The 20,855-nt window shown below is 43.7% G+C and overlaps 1 protein-coding gene across 3 annotated transcripts in view; it reads left to right on the forward strand.

The window, feature by feature from the left end:
• LOC143766667 (uncharacterized) overlaps positions 1-2,423 on the forward strand; it is a 41,333-nt gene extending 38,910 nt beyond the window's left edge. For all 3 annotated transcript variants that reach the window (XM_077254516.1, XM_077254517.1, XM_077254515.1), the window contains one exon: positions 762-2,423. In XM_077254516.1, coding sequence (XP_077110631.1) covers positions 762-1,858 — 1,097 coding nt within the window. In that variant the 3' untranslated portion in view covers positions 1,859-2,423. The remainder of the gene's footprint in view (positions 1-761) is intronic.
• Positions 2,424-20,855: the final 18,432 nt, after the last annotated feature.

Here is a 20,855-nt window from a genome sequence, read left to right on the forward strand (position 1 = left end):
AAATTCTGACCCTACCATCCGAATGTCGCAGCAGAAATCGAGACTCATCAGACCAAGCAACGTTTTTCCAATCTTCAACTGTCCAATTTCGATGAGCTTGTGCAAATTGTAGCCTCAGTTTCCTGTTCTTAGCTGAAAGGAGTGGTACCCGGTGTGGTCTTCTGCTGCTGTAGCCCATCTGCCTCAAAGTTCGACGCACTGTGCGTTCAGAGATGCTCTTAGGCCTACCTTGGTTGTAACGGGTGGCGATTTGAGTCACTGTTGCCTTTCTATCAGCTCGAACCAGTCTGCCCATTCTCCTCTGACCTCTGGCATCAAGAAGGCATTTCCGCCCACAGAACTGCCGCTCACTGGATTTTTTTTCTTTTTCGGACCATTCTCTGTAAACCCTAGAGATGGTTGTGCGTGAAAATCCCAGTAGATCAGCAGTTTCTGAAATACTCAGACCAGCCCTTCTGGCACCAACAACCATGCCACGTTCAAAGGCACTCAAATCACCTTTCTTCCCCATACTGATGCTCGGTTTGAACTGCAGGAGATTGTCTTGACCATGTCTACATGCCTAAATGCACTGAGTTGCCGCCATGTGATTGGCTGATTAGAAATTAAGTGTTAACAAGAAGTTGGACAGGTGTACCTAATAAAGTGGCCAGTGAGTGTACATCAACTTACCATTTTTACAGACAGTTTTAGGAGAAATGTTCAAAAATATAAAGTTCAAGGACATTTTATTGAAAAATAATTGGTTTTATTCTTGACAGATGACTGTACCTGGAGATCAGAGGGACAGCTGACATCTTCAATTTTAAAATCCGATGATCTTGAGATCTCACAGGATACAATTGAAGTGAATGCCATTACTTCAGATATACCATCATCCCTTCGCAGCAAAGATCTGTCATCTGATTCACTACCGACTACTAAGGAAAATCCAAGACCCAAAAGAGGCATTAAAAAACAAACTGCTCCTAAAACAAGGAAGTCTTTTTCATGTTCAGAATGTGGGAAATGTTTTAACTGGAAACATCATCTTGATCGACACCAAAGAATCCACACAGGAGAAAAGCCTTTTTCCTGTTCAGAATGTGGGAAATGTTTTATCCAGAAATGTAATCTTGATATCCACCTGAGAAACCACACAGGGGATAAGCCTTTTTCATGTCCAGAATGTGGGAAATGTTTTAATAAGAAAGGGACTCTTGATGACCACCATAGAACTCACACAGGGGAGAAGCCTTTTTCATGTTTAGAATGTGGAAAATGTTTTGCACACAAATCACAACTTATCGAACATCAGAGACTCCACACAGGGGAGAAGCCTTTTTTCTGTTCAGAATGTGGAAAATGTTTTGTGACGAAATCAAGTCTTGTTAAACACCATAGACACCACACAGGGGAGAAGCCTTTTTCATGTTCAGAATGTGGAAAATATTTTACCCAGAAATCAGAATTGGTTAAGCACCAGAGAATTCACACAGGGGAGAAGCCTTTTTCATGTTCAGAATGTGGAAAATATTTTACCCGGAAATCAGAATTGGTTAAGCACCAGAGAATTCACACAGGGGAGAAGCCTTTTTCATGTTCAGAATGTGGAAAATATTTTGTAGAGAAATCATATTTGGTTAAGCACCAGAGTATTCACACAGGGGAGACGCCTTTCTCATGTTCAGAATGTGGAAAATATTTTGTGACGAAATCACATCTTGTTAGACACCATAGAATTCACACAGGGGAGAAGCCTTTTTCATGTTCAGAATGTGGAAAATATTTTAACCATAAATCAGATTTTGTTAAGCACCAGAGAATTCACACAGGGGAGAAGCCTTTTCCTGTTCAGAATGTGGAAAACGTTTTGTGAAGAAATCACAACTTGTAAAACATCATGGAATCCACACAGGGGAAAAGCCCCTCCAGCAGGGGAGATGACTATAAATATTTTTATTTGAACCCCTTAATGTCCAATGATGGATAGAATCCTCCCACATGACCGCTGGACGCTAATGGGTTGGCATGACAACCCGGGGTCAGCAGGAGACTCCTGTGGTTGTCATAGCCGTATAGCTATGAGCATCGCCCAGCGGTCGGCGCTCATGGCAAGTGAGCATATCTGCTGCATAGAGCAGGGCTGCAGCCCTGCTCTATGTAGCAGAAGCAATCAGACAAGTGCAGCTTCTAGTCTCCCATGGGGACTATTGGAGCAGATAGATAGTAAAAAAATGTTTTTGAAAATACTAAAAAATACAAAAATATAAAAGTTCAAATCACCCCCTCTTGCCCTATTCAAAAAAATAAATAAATAAAAAAACAAATATACACATATTTGGGATCACCGCATTCAGAATCGCCCGCTCTATCAATATATAAAAAGAATTTATCCAATCAGTAAACGGTGTAGCGAGAAAAAAAATTGAAACACCAGAATTATGTTTTTTTGGTCGCTGCAACATTCCAATAAAATGCAAAAAATGCATTAACTGGCAATCAAAAGATCCTATCTACACCAAAATGGTATCAATAAAAACATCAGACAGGTGCACAAAAAATAAGCCCTCATCCAGTCCCAGGTCCCGAGAAATGGAGACGCTATGGGTCTCGGAAAATGGCAACATCTTTTTTTTTTATTTTTTTTTTTACAAACTTTGGAATTTTTTTTCACCACTTAAATAAAAAAGTTTAGTGTCTGTGAGCTTGTAATGACCTGGAGAATCCTAATGTCAGGTCAGTTTTAGAATTTAGTGAACATGGTAAAAAAAAATAAAAAAAACTTGTGGAATTGCACTTTTCTTGCAATTTCACCGCATTTTGATTTTTTTTTTTTCCCATTTTCCCTTACATGGTATGGTAAAATCAATGGTGCCTTTCAAAAGTACAACTTGTCCTGCAAAAAACAAGCCCTCACATGGCCGTATTGACGGAAAAATAAAAAAAGCTATGGCTGTGTGAAGAAGGGGAGCAAAAAATGGAAAGACAAAAATGGAAATAACCCTGGTTCTTAAGGGGTTAAATAAATAAATAAGTAAAAAATCATGAGGAATAAGAAGGGGTTGTCCTAGTAGTGGACAACCCTTTTAAACATCAAAAATCCCACACAGATAGCAGTCATTATTAGCAATGAGCGAGCGGTAAAATACTTCAGTGCTCGATATTTGAGTCAACAGGTCGCATGCTCAGCAGACTTTTCCAGGAAGACTGAGGGGGCAGAAAATTGCTGAAATGGATGAAAACTGCGCTAAATTGGAATGAGAACAGCATGGGGAAGATGGCTGGATGCACCTCTGACTCTCAGGTTGCTTTTGGGATGAATGTTGTTGGAGTATTACGCCACTTTTTTTCCAAATAAAAACATTCGTTCTTGTACAGTATTTAAGGCAATTTAAAAAAAGAGAAAAAATAAGCTTCCTTCACCCCTTAGTTTGTGTTTACACGTAGCCTCTTTACTGCATTTTTCCATTTTTTCATTGATTTCAATGGTGAAAAAAAGCATTCACTGTAAATGTAATTTTAAAGGGAACCTGTCACCCCGTTTTTTGAAGATGAGCTAAAAATAGCGTTAAATAGGGGCAGAGCTGGGCGTTACATTAGTGTCTTTTGTGTGCCTTTATTACCTACCTAAGCTGCCGAAATACCTTTGTAAAGTCGCCGTTTTCTGCTGTCACTCACGCTGGTCTGGTCATATGGGCGTGGTGACAGCGCTGTTTCTCCCCCAGAATCCTGCTCATCATTACGTTGGTGGCGTAGTGGTGTGCGCATGTCCAGCAGGCGAATCCACTGCCCAGGAGATGAATAACAGCGCGGTCTTCGCTATTCAGCCGTTTACCGGTGGGCGCGGCCATCTTTCTTGTGGCCGCGCGTGCGCAGATGGAGCGCTCTGCTGCCCGGGGCTTCAGGAAAATGGCCGCCGTGATCTCCATCTGCGCTTGCGCGGAATCCCGCGGCCATTTTCCTGAAGCCCCGGGCAGCAGAGCGCTCCATCTGCGCACGCGCGGCCACGGGAAAGATGGCCGCGCCCACCGGTAAACGGCTGAATAGCGAAGACCGCGCTGTTATTCATCTCCTGGGTAGTGGATTCGCCTGCTGGACATGCGCACACCACTACGCCACCAACGTAATGATGAGCAGGATTCTGGGGGAGAAACAGCGCTGTCACCACGCCCATATGACCAGACCAGCGTGAGTGACAGCAGAAAACGGCGAGTGGGGGAGTGACAAAGGCACGCCGCCGAAACGCGCGTAGGGGAAGTGGCACCATTATTTGGGTATTGGTAAGGCATTTTTGTCATCATTATGTAGTATCCTTGATATTTATTGGCAGTATGTGGCGGTCTTGTCATCATTAATCTCTTTATACTGTGACCTTTTTCTAATATATAGATGCAGCTATGGTGAAAAAAATTTTGTTAAATGTATTATTTCAGACTGTCTTTTTTGGACATGTGGGTGTTTTTACCTAGTATAACATTGTTACCTTATGCCGTTTACTCGTTTTTGTATTTTTGCCCCCTACCCAATGTGGTGCCACTCAGATCTAGTCTGATTTTTCCAGACACCAGTGGCTATTTTTATCTTGGTGTATTGTCTCTTTTCTGTTTAATAAACTTTATATTTTGTTCTATATACGTCTTATTGTGTATATGTTCTCATGCTTATAGACGTAGAACTACCGTATTTTCCGGCGTATAAGACGACTTTTTAACCCCCGAAAATCTTCTTAAAAGTCGGGGGTCGTCTTATACGCCGGGAATCGACTTGTACGCCGGTGTATATGGTGGGTGGGGAGGGGGAGTGATCCTGATGACGAGGGGGCGTCTCACAGGAAAGTGAGTAATCCCCATTACCTTATCCTAGCGGTGCAGCGTGGGGGTGTCAGTGCTGGGAGCGGCGGCGGCTGCTGTGTTCTGGTGCGGCGGCTCCTCTTCTGTGTGGGGCCTCTGTGCTGTGAGGTGGCGGCGGCAGCGGCGTATCTTTATCCAGTTGGGGCTCCTCCGGCATCTCCTTAGCCCTGGAGGCCCCGCCGCAACTCCATCGGTGCAATGTGGTGGCCTCCGGGAAAATGGCCGCTGCTCAGATTCAGATCTCGTGTCCCGAGATTTCGGGACGAGATCTGAATCTGAGCAGCGGCCATTTTCCCGGAGGCCACCGCATCGCACCTATTGAGCTGCCTCCGGGAAAATGGCCGCTGCATTGCACTCATGGAGTTGCGGCGGGGCCTCCAGGGCTAAGGAGATGCCGGAGGAGCCCCAACTGGATAAAGATATGCCGCCGCCACCGCCACCGCACAGCACAGAGGCCCCACACAGAAGAGGAGCCGCCGCACCAGAGCACAGCAGCCGCCGCACCAGAGCACAGCAGCCGCCGCCGCCACTCCCAGCACTGAGACCCCCACGCTGCACCGCTACGATAAGGTAATGGGGGATACTCACTTTCCTGTGAGACGCCCCCTCGTCATCAGGATCACTCCCCCCCCCCCCAAAAGGCACATATTCACCGGCCCTATAAGACGACATAGGGTGTATAAGAAGACCCCCGACTTTTAAGAAGATTTTATATTTTAACTGGTAAAGTTGGGGGGTCGTCTTATACGCCCAGTCGTCTTATACGCCGGAAAATACGGTACTAATTTTGTCCTATTTTTGAACGCCTCTATCTCTGTCAATTTTTATAGATTATTGATTTTTTTGTGCGTTTAGTGAGGTTTCTCTTTTGTTATTATCATAATGAATATGTATTGTTCTTTATTGTGTATAATTGCATAACTTTTTCTTGTGGAAATAGGGGTTAATGAATACAGCCCTTTTATCTAACAGTACCTACCAGTATTTATATGCATGAACAACTAACTGGGCATCTTTCACAATTAAACTAGTGTGAATAGGCACAAGGTCTACAGTATTTTAATCCTGTTCACTTCTCCCCTTTATCCACACTGCCCACAGATCATTCTATATGTTATACTATCTTATGGGTCCTCTTTGTACTGACTGGTGTGAACAGGTACAAGGCCCAAAGCTAGCTCTACAAGGCCCAAAGCTAGCTCACACTGTTAACCAGTCATTTTTCAATTTTACCTAGGTGTATCAGCGCGAATATTCATAATACTTATCTATGTGTTATTTGCCTGTTTTGTGGTTCAATAAAGAATTGCCACATTGTTTTATCCTCATCCTGTGTTGTCTGAGTAGTATTATGCACACGGTAAAAAGAGAGAGGGCATTCAGTGGGATGAGCTCTGGTCCATACGATTTCGGCTAGCGGACTAGAGCAGAGGTCCCCAACCGCCGGTCCGCGGACCAGGACCGGGCCGTTGGGGTTTTGCAGCCGGTCCGCGGCGCCGCTGACAGCGGTTAAACACGCCGGTTGTGCGGCTTGTCACACTCCAGCGCCGCAGCGTTCGTCATTCCCCCTTTGGTGGGCGGCCGTGGAGTTAGGGCGGAAGTCTCCTCCCCCTCATCCGCCACTCCCTCCTCCCATCTCCCGCTGTACGAGCAGGGCGGGCGGGCAGGGCGAGCAGGGTGGGCGGGCAGGGCGGGCGGCTTCCACAGCTGCAGCTCCTCCCATTCCGTGACGTCACCATGTATTTCCGGAGTCACCATGGGTGAGTCATATCCGGCCTGTGCGTGTGTGCGGGAACAGCGGGCTGGGCCCCTCTGAATGAAGGTATTACCAGCGGCTGTGCAGGGTCCATGTGTGGGGAGCTGGGGTATATGTAGCAGTGCTGAATATTTTTTTGTTGATAGGATTTCATGAAGTGGCCATGAAACTTAATAAATAACAAACTCAGCTCTGCTACATCAGTAAAAAACCAATTGATTAATCATTAATCAATTGGTTTTTTACTGATGTAGCAGAGCTGAGTTTGTTATTTACTGTTTGTTACTCATGTGCTCTCAAGAGAAGTTATCGGTCCACACTGCACTGATAAAAGTACCACAAAGCTTTAGCATGAGGCCAGATGTAGCAGAGAGGAATGTGTCACTTGTAGATTTCATACACAGAGTGATTCATTTGTCAGGTTTATGAAACACTGAACACGGATGTAGCAGAGCTGATGGTGTCACAGCAGAGTACATTCATTAATCATTAATGAATGTACTCTGCTGTGACACCATCAGCTCTGCTACATCCGTGTTCAGTGTTTCATAAACCCGACAAATGAATCACTCTGTGTATGAAATCTACAAGTGACACGTTCCTCTCTGCTCCATAACCCCACCCCCATATGACCAAAGCCCCGCCCCTGCCCCACCCCCACTGGGCCATGGAAAACTGGTCTTGCTTAAAGCCGGTCCCTGGTGCAAAAAAGGTTGGGGACCTCTGGACTAGAGCACACGCTGACCCCAATGTCTCCATAGAGGGACTGCAATACACTATGGAAGACTGTGAGGGACAAAGTAAATATCTCTCCACTCCTGAAATGTGCCCCCACCCTTGGCATTCATTCCCCAGGATCATTGTTTACCTTTAATTATCTCAAGCTCTTTGAAGCTCTTGACACAATGGTGTGAAATCTTCTGCAGCTGCAAGCCAGCTGGCCCCTTTGTGTGACTAAGCACCTGGTATAACAAGTCACAGCAAGCTCTGAGGTATTGAATCTGCAAAATGATTTATAATAGCAGAATGCAATATCTCTGAGACTATCCAAGCACATAATCCAAACCAGCATTCCTTTCCCCACGCGCCCATATTATTTAGCCACATGTAGCACTCTGGATTATGGAGTTATAAAGTATAGCTAACAGGAATTACATATGGTAGGCAAATTTAGTCTCTGCACAGATAACATCCAGCGGAATCTAGTGGTGGTACAACCAAGTCATTCAGAGCTTTGGCCGCAAAGTTATGGGCCAGCCACGGTTCTGGACAGAAAATCATGTTTTCAGAGATGGGAGGAGAGAGGCTGCACCACCCAGGGGTGGGAGCAGATGTGTGAGGTAGCAGCCTAGGAGATATAAGGCAGCCCCTCATTTTGGACTTAGTTTTTCTGATGGCCGGAGGATACATTAGCTGACGTAGCCCGGAAAGCCTGTTACTATGATTTGGACCTGTGATCCATCAGCGCTTTCCTGTGGTCACATGCTACATAAGACGGTAATTGCAACCTATCTATACCCTATCTTTGGACTATACTCCTCACTGTATATATTTGCTCTTGTATATATAACTGTAGTTTCTTGTGCTCCTCAGCGATTAAATATAAAATTAATCTTGGGCTGCTCTTTTATCTCTGTTCTCGAATCCCTGCGTCCTCATGCTCAGTTGGTTATATTATACGCTACCCCATAGTTGGTTCCTGACTCGATATAAGCCTGCTGTCGGAAGGGGCTGATTTCAAATGAAGAACTGGTGGCAGAATACCATACTGTTGTACTGTTTTAGTGACGAACTCTGGCAACGACGTCCTGGAGGTTTAGATATATCTCCCCAGCCTGGACTGGTGATATATTTCCCCCCTCACTGGGAGCGCCTCACTAACTCGTATCTATAATGGAAGCCTTCTCAGCGACTATTTGCCTTCGGTGCAGTTCCATGACTGACCTGAAGCAGGTGGTGGTGCCAGAGAGCCGATCCCTGCTGGGTCTCTCTCTCCCCTCCCCCGAGGTGAGTGAAGTCGACCCGCCCCTTCCCCTGTGAGATCCCTTACAAAGACACTTAGAGGATGACGTCGGGATAATTTTTTTTGATAATTTTATACAGATTGTGATGAAGCCCTCTCCCATGACTACCTCCTTGGGCCACATTACAGTTTGCTGCATTGTGAATATCTGTCTACAGATGACCACTAACAGCCTACATTTGTCCAAGAATTCATGGAAACCAGCTGTCATGACTGTGGAAGAGATTTATGTGACCAGAAGGAAAACTCATTTCCATTAGATGATACTGACCTGAGACAATGAGAAATAGAACAAGATGGGAAAAAGCAAGAACTGAACTTGAATGAAAGAAAGAATTTTCAAAACAGTGGGACTCCTAGACTGCTAAAGCCTATGAACTATGTACAAGGGCTGCCAAAAAATAGAGGGAGGGACTGCAATATACCCTGGAAAAGATGTAGAGGAGGGCCTTAGAATAATTTTTTGACAGTTTTAAAAAGAATGCTCTCCCGCAGCAAGCACAGTTTATCCTGGCCTGCAGGCACGGCCTACAGCCATCTTCCCTTACCTCACGCCTTGCACATTTTAAAGTCGTTAGATAATAAATACCTGCAAACTTTACAGTATTATTTGATAAAATAAAATATGTAGTCTTGAAAAGGACTTTTGGTTTTAGCTTGCCTCAGCAGTAGACCTATGAAAGGAGTGGAAGCCCATAAACCCTTCCTATATGTCTCTCATACTATACTATCCCTCCTAGAGCAACCCTCCCTATAACCCCTTTACCCCCAAGGGTGGTTTGCACGTTAATGACCGGGCCAATTTTTACAATTCTGACCCCTGTCCCTTTATGAGGTTATAACTCTAGAACGCTTCAATAGATCCCGGTGATTCTGACACTGTTTTCTCGTGACATATTGTACTTCATGATAGTGGTAAAATTTCTTTGACATTACCTGTGTTTATTTGTGAAAAAAACGGAAATTTGGTGAAAATTTAGAAAATTTCGCAGTTTTCCAACTTTCAATTTTTATGCAATTAAATCACAGAGATATGTCACACAAAATACTTAATAAGTAACATTTCCCACATGTCTACTTTACATCAGCACAATTTTGGAACCAAATTTTTTTTTGTTAGGGAGTTATAAGGGTTAAAAGTTGACCAGCAATTTCTAATTTTTACAACACCATTTTTTTTAGGGACCACATCTCATTTGAAGTCATTTTGAGGGGTCTATATGATAGAAAATAACCAAGTGTGACACCATTCTAAAAACTGCACCCCTCAAGGTGCTCAAAACCACTGTCAAGAAGTTTATTAACCCTTCAGGTATTTCACAAGAATTTTTGGAATGTTTAAATAAAAATGAACATTTAACTTTTTTTCACAAAAAATTTACTTCAGCTCCAATTTGTTTTATTTTACCAAGGGTAACAGGGGAAAATGGACCCCAAAAGTTGATGTACAATTTGTCCTCAGTATGCCGATACCCCATATGTGGGGGTAAACCACTGTTGGGGCGCATGGCAGAGCTCGGAAGGGAAGGAGCGCCATTTGACTTTTCAATGCAAAATTGACAGGAATTGAGATGGCACGCCATGTTGCTTTTGGAGAGCCCCTGATGTGCCTAAACATTGAAACCCCCCACAAGTGACACCATTTTGGAAAGTAGACTCCCTAAGGAACTTATCTAGATGTGTGGTGAGCACTTTGACCCATTAAGTGAATCACAGAAGTTTATAATGCAGAGCCGTAAAAATAAAAAATCATATTTTTTCACAAAAATGATCTTTTTGCCCCCAATTTTTTATTTTCCCAAGGGTAAGAGAAGAAATTGGATGCCAAAAGTTGTTGTACGATTTGTCCTGAGTACGGTGATACCCCATATGTTGGGGTAAGCCCCTGTTTGGGCGCACAGGAGAGCTCGGAAGGGAAGGAGCACTGTTTTACTTTTTCAACGCAGAATTGGCTGGAATTGAGATCGGATGCCATGTCGCGTTTGGAGAGCCCCTGATGTGCCTAAACAGTGGAAACCCCCCAATTATAACTTAAACCCTAATCCAAACACATCCCTAATCCCAACGGTAACCCTAATCATACCCCTAACCCTGACACACCCCTAATCCCAACCGTAAATGTAATCCAAACCCTAACCTTAACTTTAGCCCAAACCCTAACTTTAGCCCCAACCCTAACCCATGCCCTAGCCCTAACCCTTGCCCTAACCCTAATGGAAAAATGGAGATAAATACATTTTTTTAATTTTTTTATTTTTCGCTAACTAAGGAGGTGATGAAGGGGGGTTTGATTTACTTTTATAGCGGGTTTTTTTGCGGATTTTTATGATTGGCAGCTGTCACACACTGAAAGATGCTTTTTATTGCAAAAAATATTTTTTGCGTTACCACATTTTGAGAGCTATAATTTTTCCATATTTTGGTCCACAGAGTCATGTGAGGTCTTGTTTTTTGCGGGACGAGTTGTCGTTTTTATTGGTGACATTTTCAGGCACGTGACATTTTTTGATCGCTTTTTATTCTGATTTTTGTGAGGCAGAATGACCTAAAACCAGCTATTCATGAATTTCTTTTGGGGGAGGCGTTTATACCGTTCCGCGTTTCGTAAAATGGTTAAAGCAGTTTTATTCTTCGGGTCAGTACGATTACAGCGATACCTCATTTATATCATTTTTTATGTTTTGGCGCTTTTATACGATAAAAACTATTTTATAGAAAAAATAATTATTTTTCCATCGCTTTATTCTGAGGACTATAACTATTTTATTTTTTCTTTGATGATGCTGTATGGTGGCTCGTTTTTTGCGGGACAAGATGACGTTTTCAGCGGTACCATACCATGGTTATTTATATCCGTCTTTTTGATCGCGTGTTATTCCACTTTTTGTTTGGCAGTATGATAATAAAGCGTTGTTTTTTGCCTCTTTTTTCTTTTTACGGTGTTTAGTGAAGGAGTTAACTAGTGGGACAGTTTTATAGGTCGGGTCGTTAAGGATGTGGCAATACTATATATGTGTACTTTTATTGTTGTTTTTTTATTTAGATAAAGAAATGTATTTAGAGGAACAATATAAATATATATTTTTTTAACACACGTGAATATTTTTTTTTTAGACTATAACATTGTCCCGGGAAAGGGGGGGGGGGCGGCATCATGTTATAGTGTAAGATCGCCGATCTGACACTTTGCTGTGCACGGTGTCAGATCGGCGATCTGAAGTGCACAGCTCCTCCAAGCTTTCCGGCGCCTGCTCTGAGCAGGCGCTGTAAAGCCACCTCCCTGCAGGACCCGGATGCCGTGGCCATTTTGGATCCGGGCCTTCTGCAGGGAGGAGGAGGTAAGAGACCCTCGGAGCAATGCGATCACATCGCGTTGCTCCGGGGGTCTCAGGGAAGCATGCAGGGAGCCCCCTCCCTGCGCGATGCTTCCCTATACTGCCGGAACACTGCAATCATGTTTGATCGCAGTGTGCCAGGGGTTAATGTGCCAGGGGCGGTCCGTGACCACTCCTGACACATAGTGCCGGATGTCAGCTGCGATAGTCAGCTGACACCCGGCCGCGATCGGCCCTGATCCCCCCGTGAGCGCAGCCGATCGCATATGACGTACTATCCCATTGGTGGTCATACGGACCCACCCCACCTCGACGGGAAAGTATGTCAGATGTCAGAAAGGGGATAATCAGTGCAGGTAACAGCGGTATTAACATGGAAAAGAGTAGATGTAGCCCGAAAAAAGGACTTTTGGTTTTAACTTACAGCAGCAAGGACTGTAAGGCAATAAACCTGCCTATATGCCTCTAATGCTAAACTATCTCTTATCCAGCAGCTAGCCCTACAATAATATAGCCTCCTCATAAAGCCTAAACATTAAGTGCAAGAGCTGCCAAAAATTAGAAGGACTAGTAAAATAACTTGTAGGAACAAGGAGCTCAGATTTTATCTCACAAATTATAGAAGATTTACCTGTAAAATTAACTACTCACATGATGTAGAATATTCACAAGCATAAATTGTTGGCTGCCGCAGATCCACTGGCCGGCATGCGACCGTAGCTAAATCGCAGAATAGGAGGATTTGTGGGTTATGATCCGCGCTGCCAGCTAATCTAAAACCAGACCAATTGTGTAGTTGAAAAGTGGTTTTGTAAGGTTCTCAATCTCTTTCCTATATCTGCTGTGATTTTCTGTTATTGTAACCTGGTTTTTCCGTCGGGAATTTTGATTTGTCCTGCTGCAGCTACCTTGCCCTGAATCAGTATGGAGTTTCTAGCTTCTATGTTTCCACCCTGTTCTCTGCCTCTTGCCTTTTTAAGCATCCTCAGCTGTTCAATCAGTGCTTCTGAATCATGTCTGCCGTCAGCCTGTGACCTGCTCATGGAAGTCTTGGACTTAGTAATCCAGCCATCTCCTACTGTGGATCTCTGGGACACTTGTGGACACTGGAACTCTGCTGCATGCTAAACAATTACCAGGGAAGTAACGGAGAGACTCTGAACCTGCTTTGTGCTTAATGCTGAACTTAAGGTTTACTCTGGTCTGCTGTGTTGCCCACCGTGTCTCCTGCCTCTGTACATCTGTACCTGCAATTATGTAAAACCTGTTTCTCTGTGGCATACTTGTAAGAAGTAATACAAGCAAGTCCTAACTAAACCTGTGTCTCCTGTGTCTTCCTCGCACCCAAGCACAAGACTCTAAATAGACTGTGTACTAAACATTACAGGTTTATTCTACGCGTTTCAGAGTATTTGTGGTATTTCCTGAAGGAGTCATGTGTACTCCAAAATGCGTAGAATAAACCACTTTTCAACTATACAATTAGTCTGGTTTTGGATTAGCTGGCAGTGCGGAACATAACCCATAAATAATCCTATTCAGCAAAAATTAGAAGGAGGGACTGCAACACACCCTGGAACACATGCAGAGGAGGGTCTGAGAAAACATTTTGCCACATTAATAATACACTGAATGCAAAAGGTGAAAAAAGGAGATATATATAGTATATATAGGACCTTTATAAACCACTAGATGGTGGCCCGATTTTAACGCATCGGGTATTCTAGAATATGCATGTCCACGTAGTATATAGCACAGCCATGTAGTATATTGCCCAGCCACGTAGTATGTAGTATATTGCCCAGTCATATAGTATATTGCCCAGCCACGTAGTATACAGCACAGAGCCACGTAGTATATTGCCCAGACACGTATTATATTGCCCAGCCACATATTATATTGCCCAGCCACGTAGTATATTGCCCAGTCACGTAGTATATAGCACAGCCCATGTAGTATATAGCACAGCCCACATAGTATATTGTCCAGCCCATGTAGTATATTGCCCAGCCCACGTAGTATATAGCAATGTGGGCATCATATCCCTGTTAAAAAAAAAAGAATTAAAATAAAAAATCGTTATATACTCACTATCCGTCGGCCTCTCGGATCCACAACAGGCCTTTCCCGCTTGCGATGCTCTGGTAACCAGTCCATGCTGCGTGTTATGACCTGGTGGTAAGGTCCACACGGAGAAGACCTCGTGATTAGGTGCACACTGCAACGACCTGATGGTTAGGAACAAACTGGATGACCTGGTGGTTAGGTGCACACTGGATGACCTGGTGGTTAGGTGCACACTGGATGACCTGGTGATCAAAACAAAATCTGAGACAAGCTCTGAGGAGGTGGTAACTCTACTGACCGCAATTCCTAATCCTGACACAAACACTAGAAGTAGCCGTGGAGCGTTCCTAACTCTCTCTAGACACCTCTTCACAGCCGGAGAGCTAACTACCCCTGAAGATGGAAAATAGAAAACCTACCTTGCCTCAGAGAAATTCCCCAAAGGAAAGGCAGCCCCCCACATATATTGACTGTGAGTTAAGAGGGAAGTAACAAATGTAGGAATGAAAACAGATTTTAGCAAAGGAGGCCACAACTATACTAGATAGACAAAGAATAGCAAAGGGAACTGTGCGGTCAGTACAAAAACTAAAAACTCCACGCAGAATATGCAAAAAGACCTCCACACCGACTCACGGTTCGGGGGGAGCAACTCTGCACCCCAGAGCTTCCAGCTAACAAACAAATATCATAATGGCAAGCTGGACTAAAATAGCAAACACAGAGGAATAACCTCACATGCAAATGGACACAAAAATCATAAGCAAAAACTTAGCTTCTGCTGGAAAGGACAGGCCATCTGAGAAATCCAAGAGAGATCTGAACCAGTCCTGAGACATTGACAGCTGGCCTCAACTAACTAGCAAGGCCCAGTTAAATAGAAGACCAGCAGAAACAATGAGTGCTTCCAGCTGAGAAAGCACCATCAAGGAACAGCCGTTCCACTCAAAGCCACCAGAGGGGGCCCAAGAGCAGAAATCACCAAAGTACCATTCTTAGCCACAGGAGGGATTCCAAAAACGGAATTCACAACAGCTGCGGTCTCGCGAGATGATGACGTAGCGGTCTCGCGAGACCGCTACGTCATCATCTCGCGAGACCGCAGCATGGACCGGTTACCGGAGCGTCGCGAGCGGGAAAGGCCTGTTGTGGATTTGAGGGTCCGACGGAGGTGAGTATATAACGATTTTTTATTTTTTTTAATTATTTTTAACCCCTTAGTGACAGAGCCAATTTGGTACTTAATGACCGAGCCAATTTTTACAATTCTGACCACTGTCACTTTATGAGGTTATAACTCTGGAACGCTTTATCGGATCCCGCTGATTCTGAGACTGTTTTTTCGTGACATATTGTACTTAAAGTTAGTGGTAACATTTCTTCGATATTACTTGCGATTATTTATGAAAAAAAAAACAGAAATATGGCGAAAATTTTTAAAATTTTGCAATTTTCAAACTTTGTATTTTTATGCCCTTAAATCAGAGAGATATGTCACGAAAAATAGTTAATAAATAACATTTCCGACATGTCTACTTTACATCAGCACAATTTTGGAAACAAAAGGTTTTTTTTGTTAGGGAGTTATAAGGGTTAAAAGTTGACCAGCAATTTCTCATTTTTACAACACCATGTTTTTTTTAGGGACCACATCACCTTTGAAGTCATTTTGAGGGGTCTATATGATAGAAAATAACCAAGTGTGACACCATTCTAAAAACTGCACCCCTCAAGCTGCTCAAAACCACATTCAAGAAGTTTATTAACCCTTTAAGTACTTCACAGGAACTGAAACAATGTGGAAGAAAAAAATGAACATTTAACTTTTTTTTGCAAACATTTTAATTCAGAACCATTTTTTTTAATTTTCACAAGTGTAAAAACTGAAATTTAACCACAAATTTTGTTGTGCAATTTCTCCTGAGTACGCCGATACCCCATATGTGGAGGTAAACCACTGTTTGGGCGCACCGCAGAGCATGGAAGTGAAGGAGCACCGTTTGACTGTTTCAATGCAGAATTGGCTGGAATTGAGATCGGACGCCATGTCGCGTTTGGAGAGCCCCTAATGTGTCTAAACAATAGAAACCCCCCACAAGTGACACCATTTTGGAGACTAGACCCCTTAAGGAACTTATCTAGATGTGTGGTGAGCACTTTGAAACCCAAAGTGCTTCACAGAAGTTTATAACGTAGAGCCGTGAAAATAAAAAATCGCATTTGTTTTCACAAAAATGATTTTTTCGCCCACAAATTCTTATTTTCACAAGGGTAACAGGAGAAATTAGACCACAAAAGTTGTTGTGCAATTTCTCCTGAGTACGTTGATACCCCATATGTGGAGGTAAACCACTGTTTGGGCGCACCGCAGAGCTTGGAAGTGAAGGAGCACCGTTTGACTTTTTCAATGCAGAATTGGCTGGAATTGAGATCGGATGCCATGTCGCGTTTGGAGAGCCCCTGATGTGCCTAAACAGTGGAAACCCCCCACAAGTGATACCATTTTGGAAACTAGACCCCTTAAGGAACTTATCTAGATGTGTGGTGAGCACTTTGAACCCCCAAGTGCTTCACAGAAGTTTATAACGTAGAGCCGTGAAAATAAAAAATCGCATTTTTTCTACAAAAATGATCTTTTTGCCCCCAAATTTTTATTTTCACAAGGGTAACAGAAGAAATTAGACCACAAAAGTTGTTGTGCAATTTCTCCCGAGTACGTCGATACCCCATATGTGGGGGTAAACCACTGTTTGGGCGCACCGCAGAGCTTGGAAGAGAAGGAGTGTCGTTTTACTTTTTCAATGTAGAATTGGCTGGAATTGAGATCGGACGCCATGTCACGTTTGGAGAGCCACTGATGTGCCTAAACAGTGGAAACCCCCACAAATGACACCATTTTGGAAACTAGACCCCTTAAGGAACTTTATATATATATGTATGGGTAGGCGCACGTGCCAAGGAGAGGTATTCTTAGGCTATGTTCACACGCTGCGGGTTTTGCTGCGGACCCGCAGCTGTTTTGCAGCTGCGGGTCCGCATCCTTTTTCCATGTAGGTTACAGTACAATGCAACCTAATGGAAAACAAAACCCGCTGTGCCGACGATCCTTTTTTTCTGTGGAAAATCCGCGCGGATTTTCTGCAGAAAAAAAGAAGGAGCATGTCACTTCTTGGTGCAGAATCGCAGCGATTCTGCACCCATAGAAATGCATTGATCCGCTAACTTCCCGCATGGGGCTGTGCCCACGTTGCGGGAAGTTAAGCGGATAATGTGCCGATGGTACCCGGGGTGGAGGAGAGGAGACTCTCCTCCAGGCCCTGGGAACCATATTTGGGTGTAAAAAAAAATAATTAAAATAAAAAATCATGCTATACTCACCTCTCTGCGCTGCCCGCGGCGTCCGGTCTCAGTTGCTGTGCCGAACAGGACCTGTGGTGACGTCGCGGTCACATGACCGTGATGACGCCGCGGTCACATGACCGTGACGTCACGAAGGTCCTTGTCGGCACAGCTGCTTGCAGCGCCGGGGAGATCGCGATGTCAGAGGGTGAGTATAGCCAATTTTTATTATTTTTTACATTACTATTGATGCTGCATATTGCTGCATATGCAGCATCAATAGTACAGGAGTAATCCCGCAGCGGAAACCGCGGAACAAACCGCGATAAATCTGCAGGGATAACCGCAGCGGTTTTGCCCTGCAGATTTTCAATTCCGCTGCGGGATTAACCCGCAGAGGAACCCGCAGCGTGTGAACGTGGCCTTAGTATACGGCTGCAAACAGGGCAACTCCACAAAATTGTCAGAGGTTACAACAATAAATAAATAAAAAAGTTTGCGCCTGTATACACCCTCGGCGAGAAAAAAAGATAAATAAATAAATAAAAGCTTGTGCACAATCCCTTTGAATAGGATTTACGTGCAAATACAGCCTCTGAATTAAGGTCCACTATGTGCAATGTAAGTTTTCTGGGTTAAAATTATTGGTGCATATGCAAAATTGTGAATACTCCCAGTGGCCAATATAAATAGTTAATTTTACCTTATCTGTAAGGTGATGTTGAAATCCTAAGTGAAAACACTGCAGTCTTCTCCTTATCTTCCTTCACAGCTTACCATGGTTACTAGATAAAATCCGCATTCTTGTAGCAGCTTAACAGCAATAATAAATCTTCAGGAGCGTGGTCCCTGCCGGTGACACATGCTCCCTAAGCCTCCTTCCTGGTGTAGCACGGACTCGCCGAGCCCCGTAGTCAAAGAATGCAATGCCGCGTCCGGCTAGCAGGACCTTGGGTGACGCAGGGTGTCACGTGGTATTCAGGGATACGAGGCACTGTTAGGACCAAATCCAGATGTGTGGTGAGCACTTTGAACCCCCAGGTGCTTCACAGAAGTTTATAGCGTAGAGCCGTGAAAATAAAAAATCGCATTTTTTCTACAAAAATGATATTTTTCCCCCAAAATTTTTATTTTCACAAGGGTAACAGGAGAAATTAGACCAGAAAAGTTGTTGTGCAATTTCTCCTAAGTACGTCGATACCCCATATGTGGGGGTAAACCACTGTTTGGGCGCACCGCAGAGCTTGGAAGAGAAGGAGTGTCGTTTTACTTTTTCAATGTAGAATTGGCTGGAATTGAGATCGGACGCCATGTCACGTTTGGAGAGCCACTGATGTGCCTAAACAGTGGAAACCCCCCACAAATGACACCATTTTGGAAACTAGACCCCTTAAGGAACTTATCTAGATGTGTGGTGAGCACTTTAAACCCCCAGGTGCTTCACAGAAGTTTATAACGTAGAGTTGTGAAAATAAAAAAAATCGCATTTTTTCTACAAAAATGATCTTTTTGCCTCCAAATTTTTATTTTACCAAGGGTAACAGGAGAAAATGGACCCCAGAAGTTGTTGTACAATTTGTCCTGAGTACATCGACACCCCATATGTGGGGGTAAACCACTGTTTGGGCGCATGGCTGAGCTCGGAAGCAAAGGAGCGCCATTTGACTTTTCAATGCAAAATTGACTGGAATTGAGATCGGACGCCATGTCGCGTTTGGAGAGTCCCTGATGTGCCTAAACAGTAGAAACCCCCCAAAAGTGACCCCATTTTGGAAATTAGACCCCCCATGGAACTTATCTAGATGTGTAGTGAGAACTTTGAATGCCCAAGTGCATCACAGAAGTTTATAATGCAGAGTCTTGAAAATAAAAAATATTTTTGTTTTAACAAAAAAGATTTTTTTAGCCCCCAAGTTTTTATTTTCACAAGGGTAACAAGAGAAATTGGACCCCAAAAGTTGTTGTTTTCACAACGTGCGTCGGTACGTCGGGCCGACGCATTGCGACCGCCCTGTACCGACGCAAGTGTGAAAGAAGCCTAAGGCTACTCTCACACTAACGTCGTACTCGGCCCATCGCAGAGTGTCGGGCTCACGTACCGACGCTAGCGTTGTAAGAGCCGCACAACGGGTGCAGCGGATGCTGTTTTTTCAACGCATCCGCTGCCCCATTGTGAGATGCGGGGAGGCGGGGGCGGAGTTCCGGACGCGCATGCGCGGTCGGAAATGGCGGACACGTCGCACATAAAAAGTTACATGTAGCTTTTTTTGTGTCGACGGTCCGCCAAAGCACGATGCATCTGTCGCACGACGGATGCGACGTGTGGCAATCCGTCGCAATGCGTCGCTAATGCAAGTCAATGGAGAGAAAACGCATCCTGCAAGCACTTTTGCAGGATGCTTTTTTTCTCCAACGACGCATTGCGACGGAAGCCAAAAAACGCTAGTGTCAAAGTAGCCTATCCCTAACACTAACCCTAACCCTAACCCTAAATTTAGCCCCAACCCTAACCCTAAATTTTACCCTAGCCCTAGCCCTAACCCTAACCCTAATTTTAGCCCCAACTCGTCTCTCCTGCCGGCCGGCAGATGGCAGCAGATGGCGGGCGCACTGCGCATGCGCCCGCCATTTTCTTTACCGAGGAAAAAGCCAGCCGGCAGGAGGAGACGCAGGAGGACCCAGGGACACCGGGTGAGTATGATAGGGTCCCCGAATCCCCCTATTTCTCTGTCCTCTGATGTGCGATCACATCAGAGGACAGAGAATTACAGATCGCTTTTTTTTTTTTTTTTTTTTTGCAGTCGCCGGTAAACAGACAGAGGCCGTGACCAATGAATATCCGAGACAGACAGACAGACAGACGGAAGTACCCCTTAGACAATTATATAGCAGATTAGGAAGCCTTTGTAGATGTTTTTTGTTAATTATTCTAATTTACTGAGTTAATTACTTTTGGGTTTTCATTGGCTGTAAGCCATAATCATCAACATTAACAGAAATAAATACTTGAAATAGATCACTCTGTTTGTAATTACTGTATATACACTGTGTTCCAAGTTATCATTCAAATAATATTTCCTCATATTTTCTCTAAATTACCTATCTGAATTGCAGTCATTGTTATTTTCCAGTCATCTACTATTCTAGTATAATTGCAATGTTTTGGAACAAACTGCCTATGAAAACAGTATCTTTAAAAAAATAAAAATAAACACCCAAAAATGCATGTTCCAAATTATTATGCACTGCAGAATTTTCAACCTTTTTTTTTTATTTTGAACAAAAAAATGGCCAATTGTGAAGTTATAAGCATTATCAGCTTATTACAAAATGAAATCAAACAGTTTTCAAGTGAAAACTTTATTCTAAATAAAAATTATTATTATTATTATTCTAGGTGATGTTACATTTGCACATAGGACCCCTTGTTCGAAAGAAGCTTCTGAACTCTCTCGTCCAATGAATTTGTCCATTTTTGGATGGTTTCTGCTTCAATTGTTTTG

The sequence above is a fragment of the Ranitomeya variabilis genome, chromosome 4 (assembly GCF_051348905.1).
Source record: "Ranitomeya variabilis isolate aRanVar5 chromosome 4, aRanVar5.hap1, whole genome shotgun sequence".
In the NCBI taxonomy this organism is placed as follows: Eukaryota; Metazoa; Chordata; class Amphibia; order Anura; family Dendrobatidae; genus Ranitomeya; species Ranitomeya variabilis.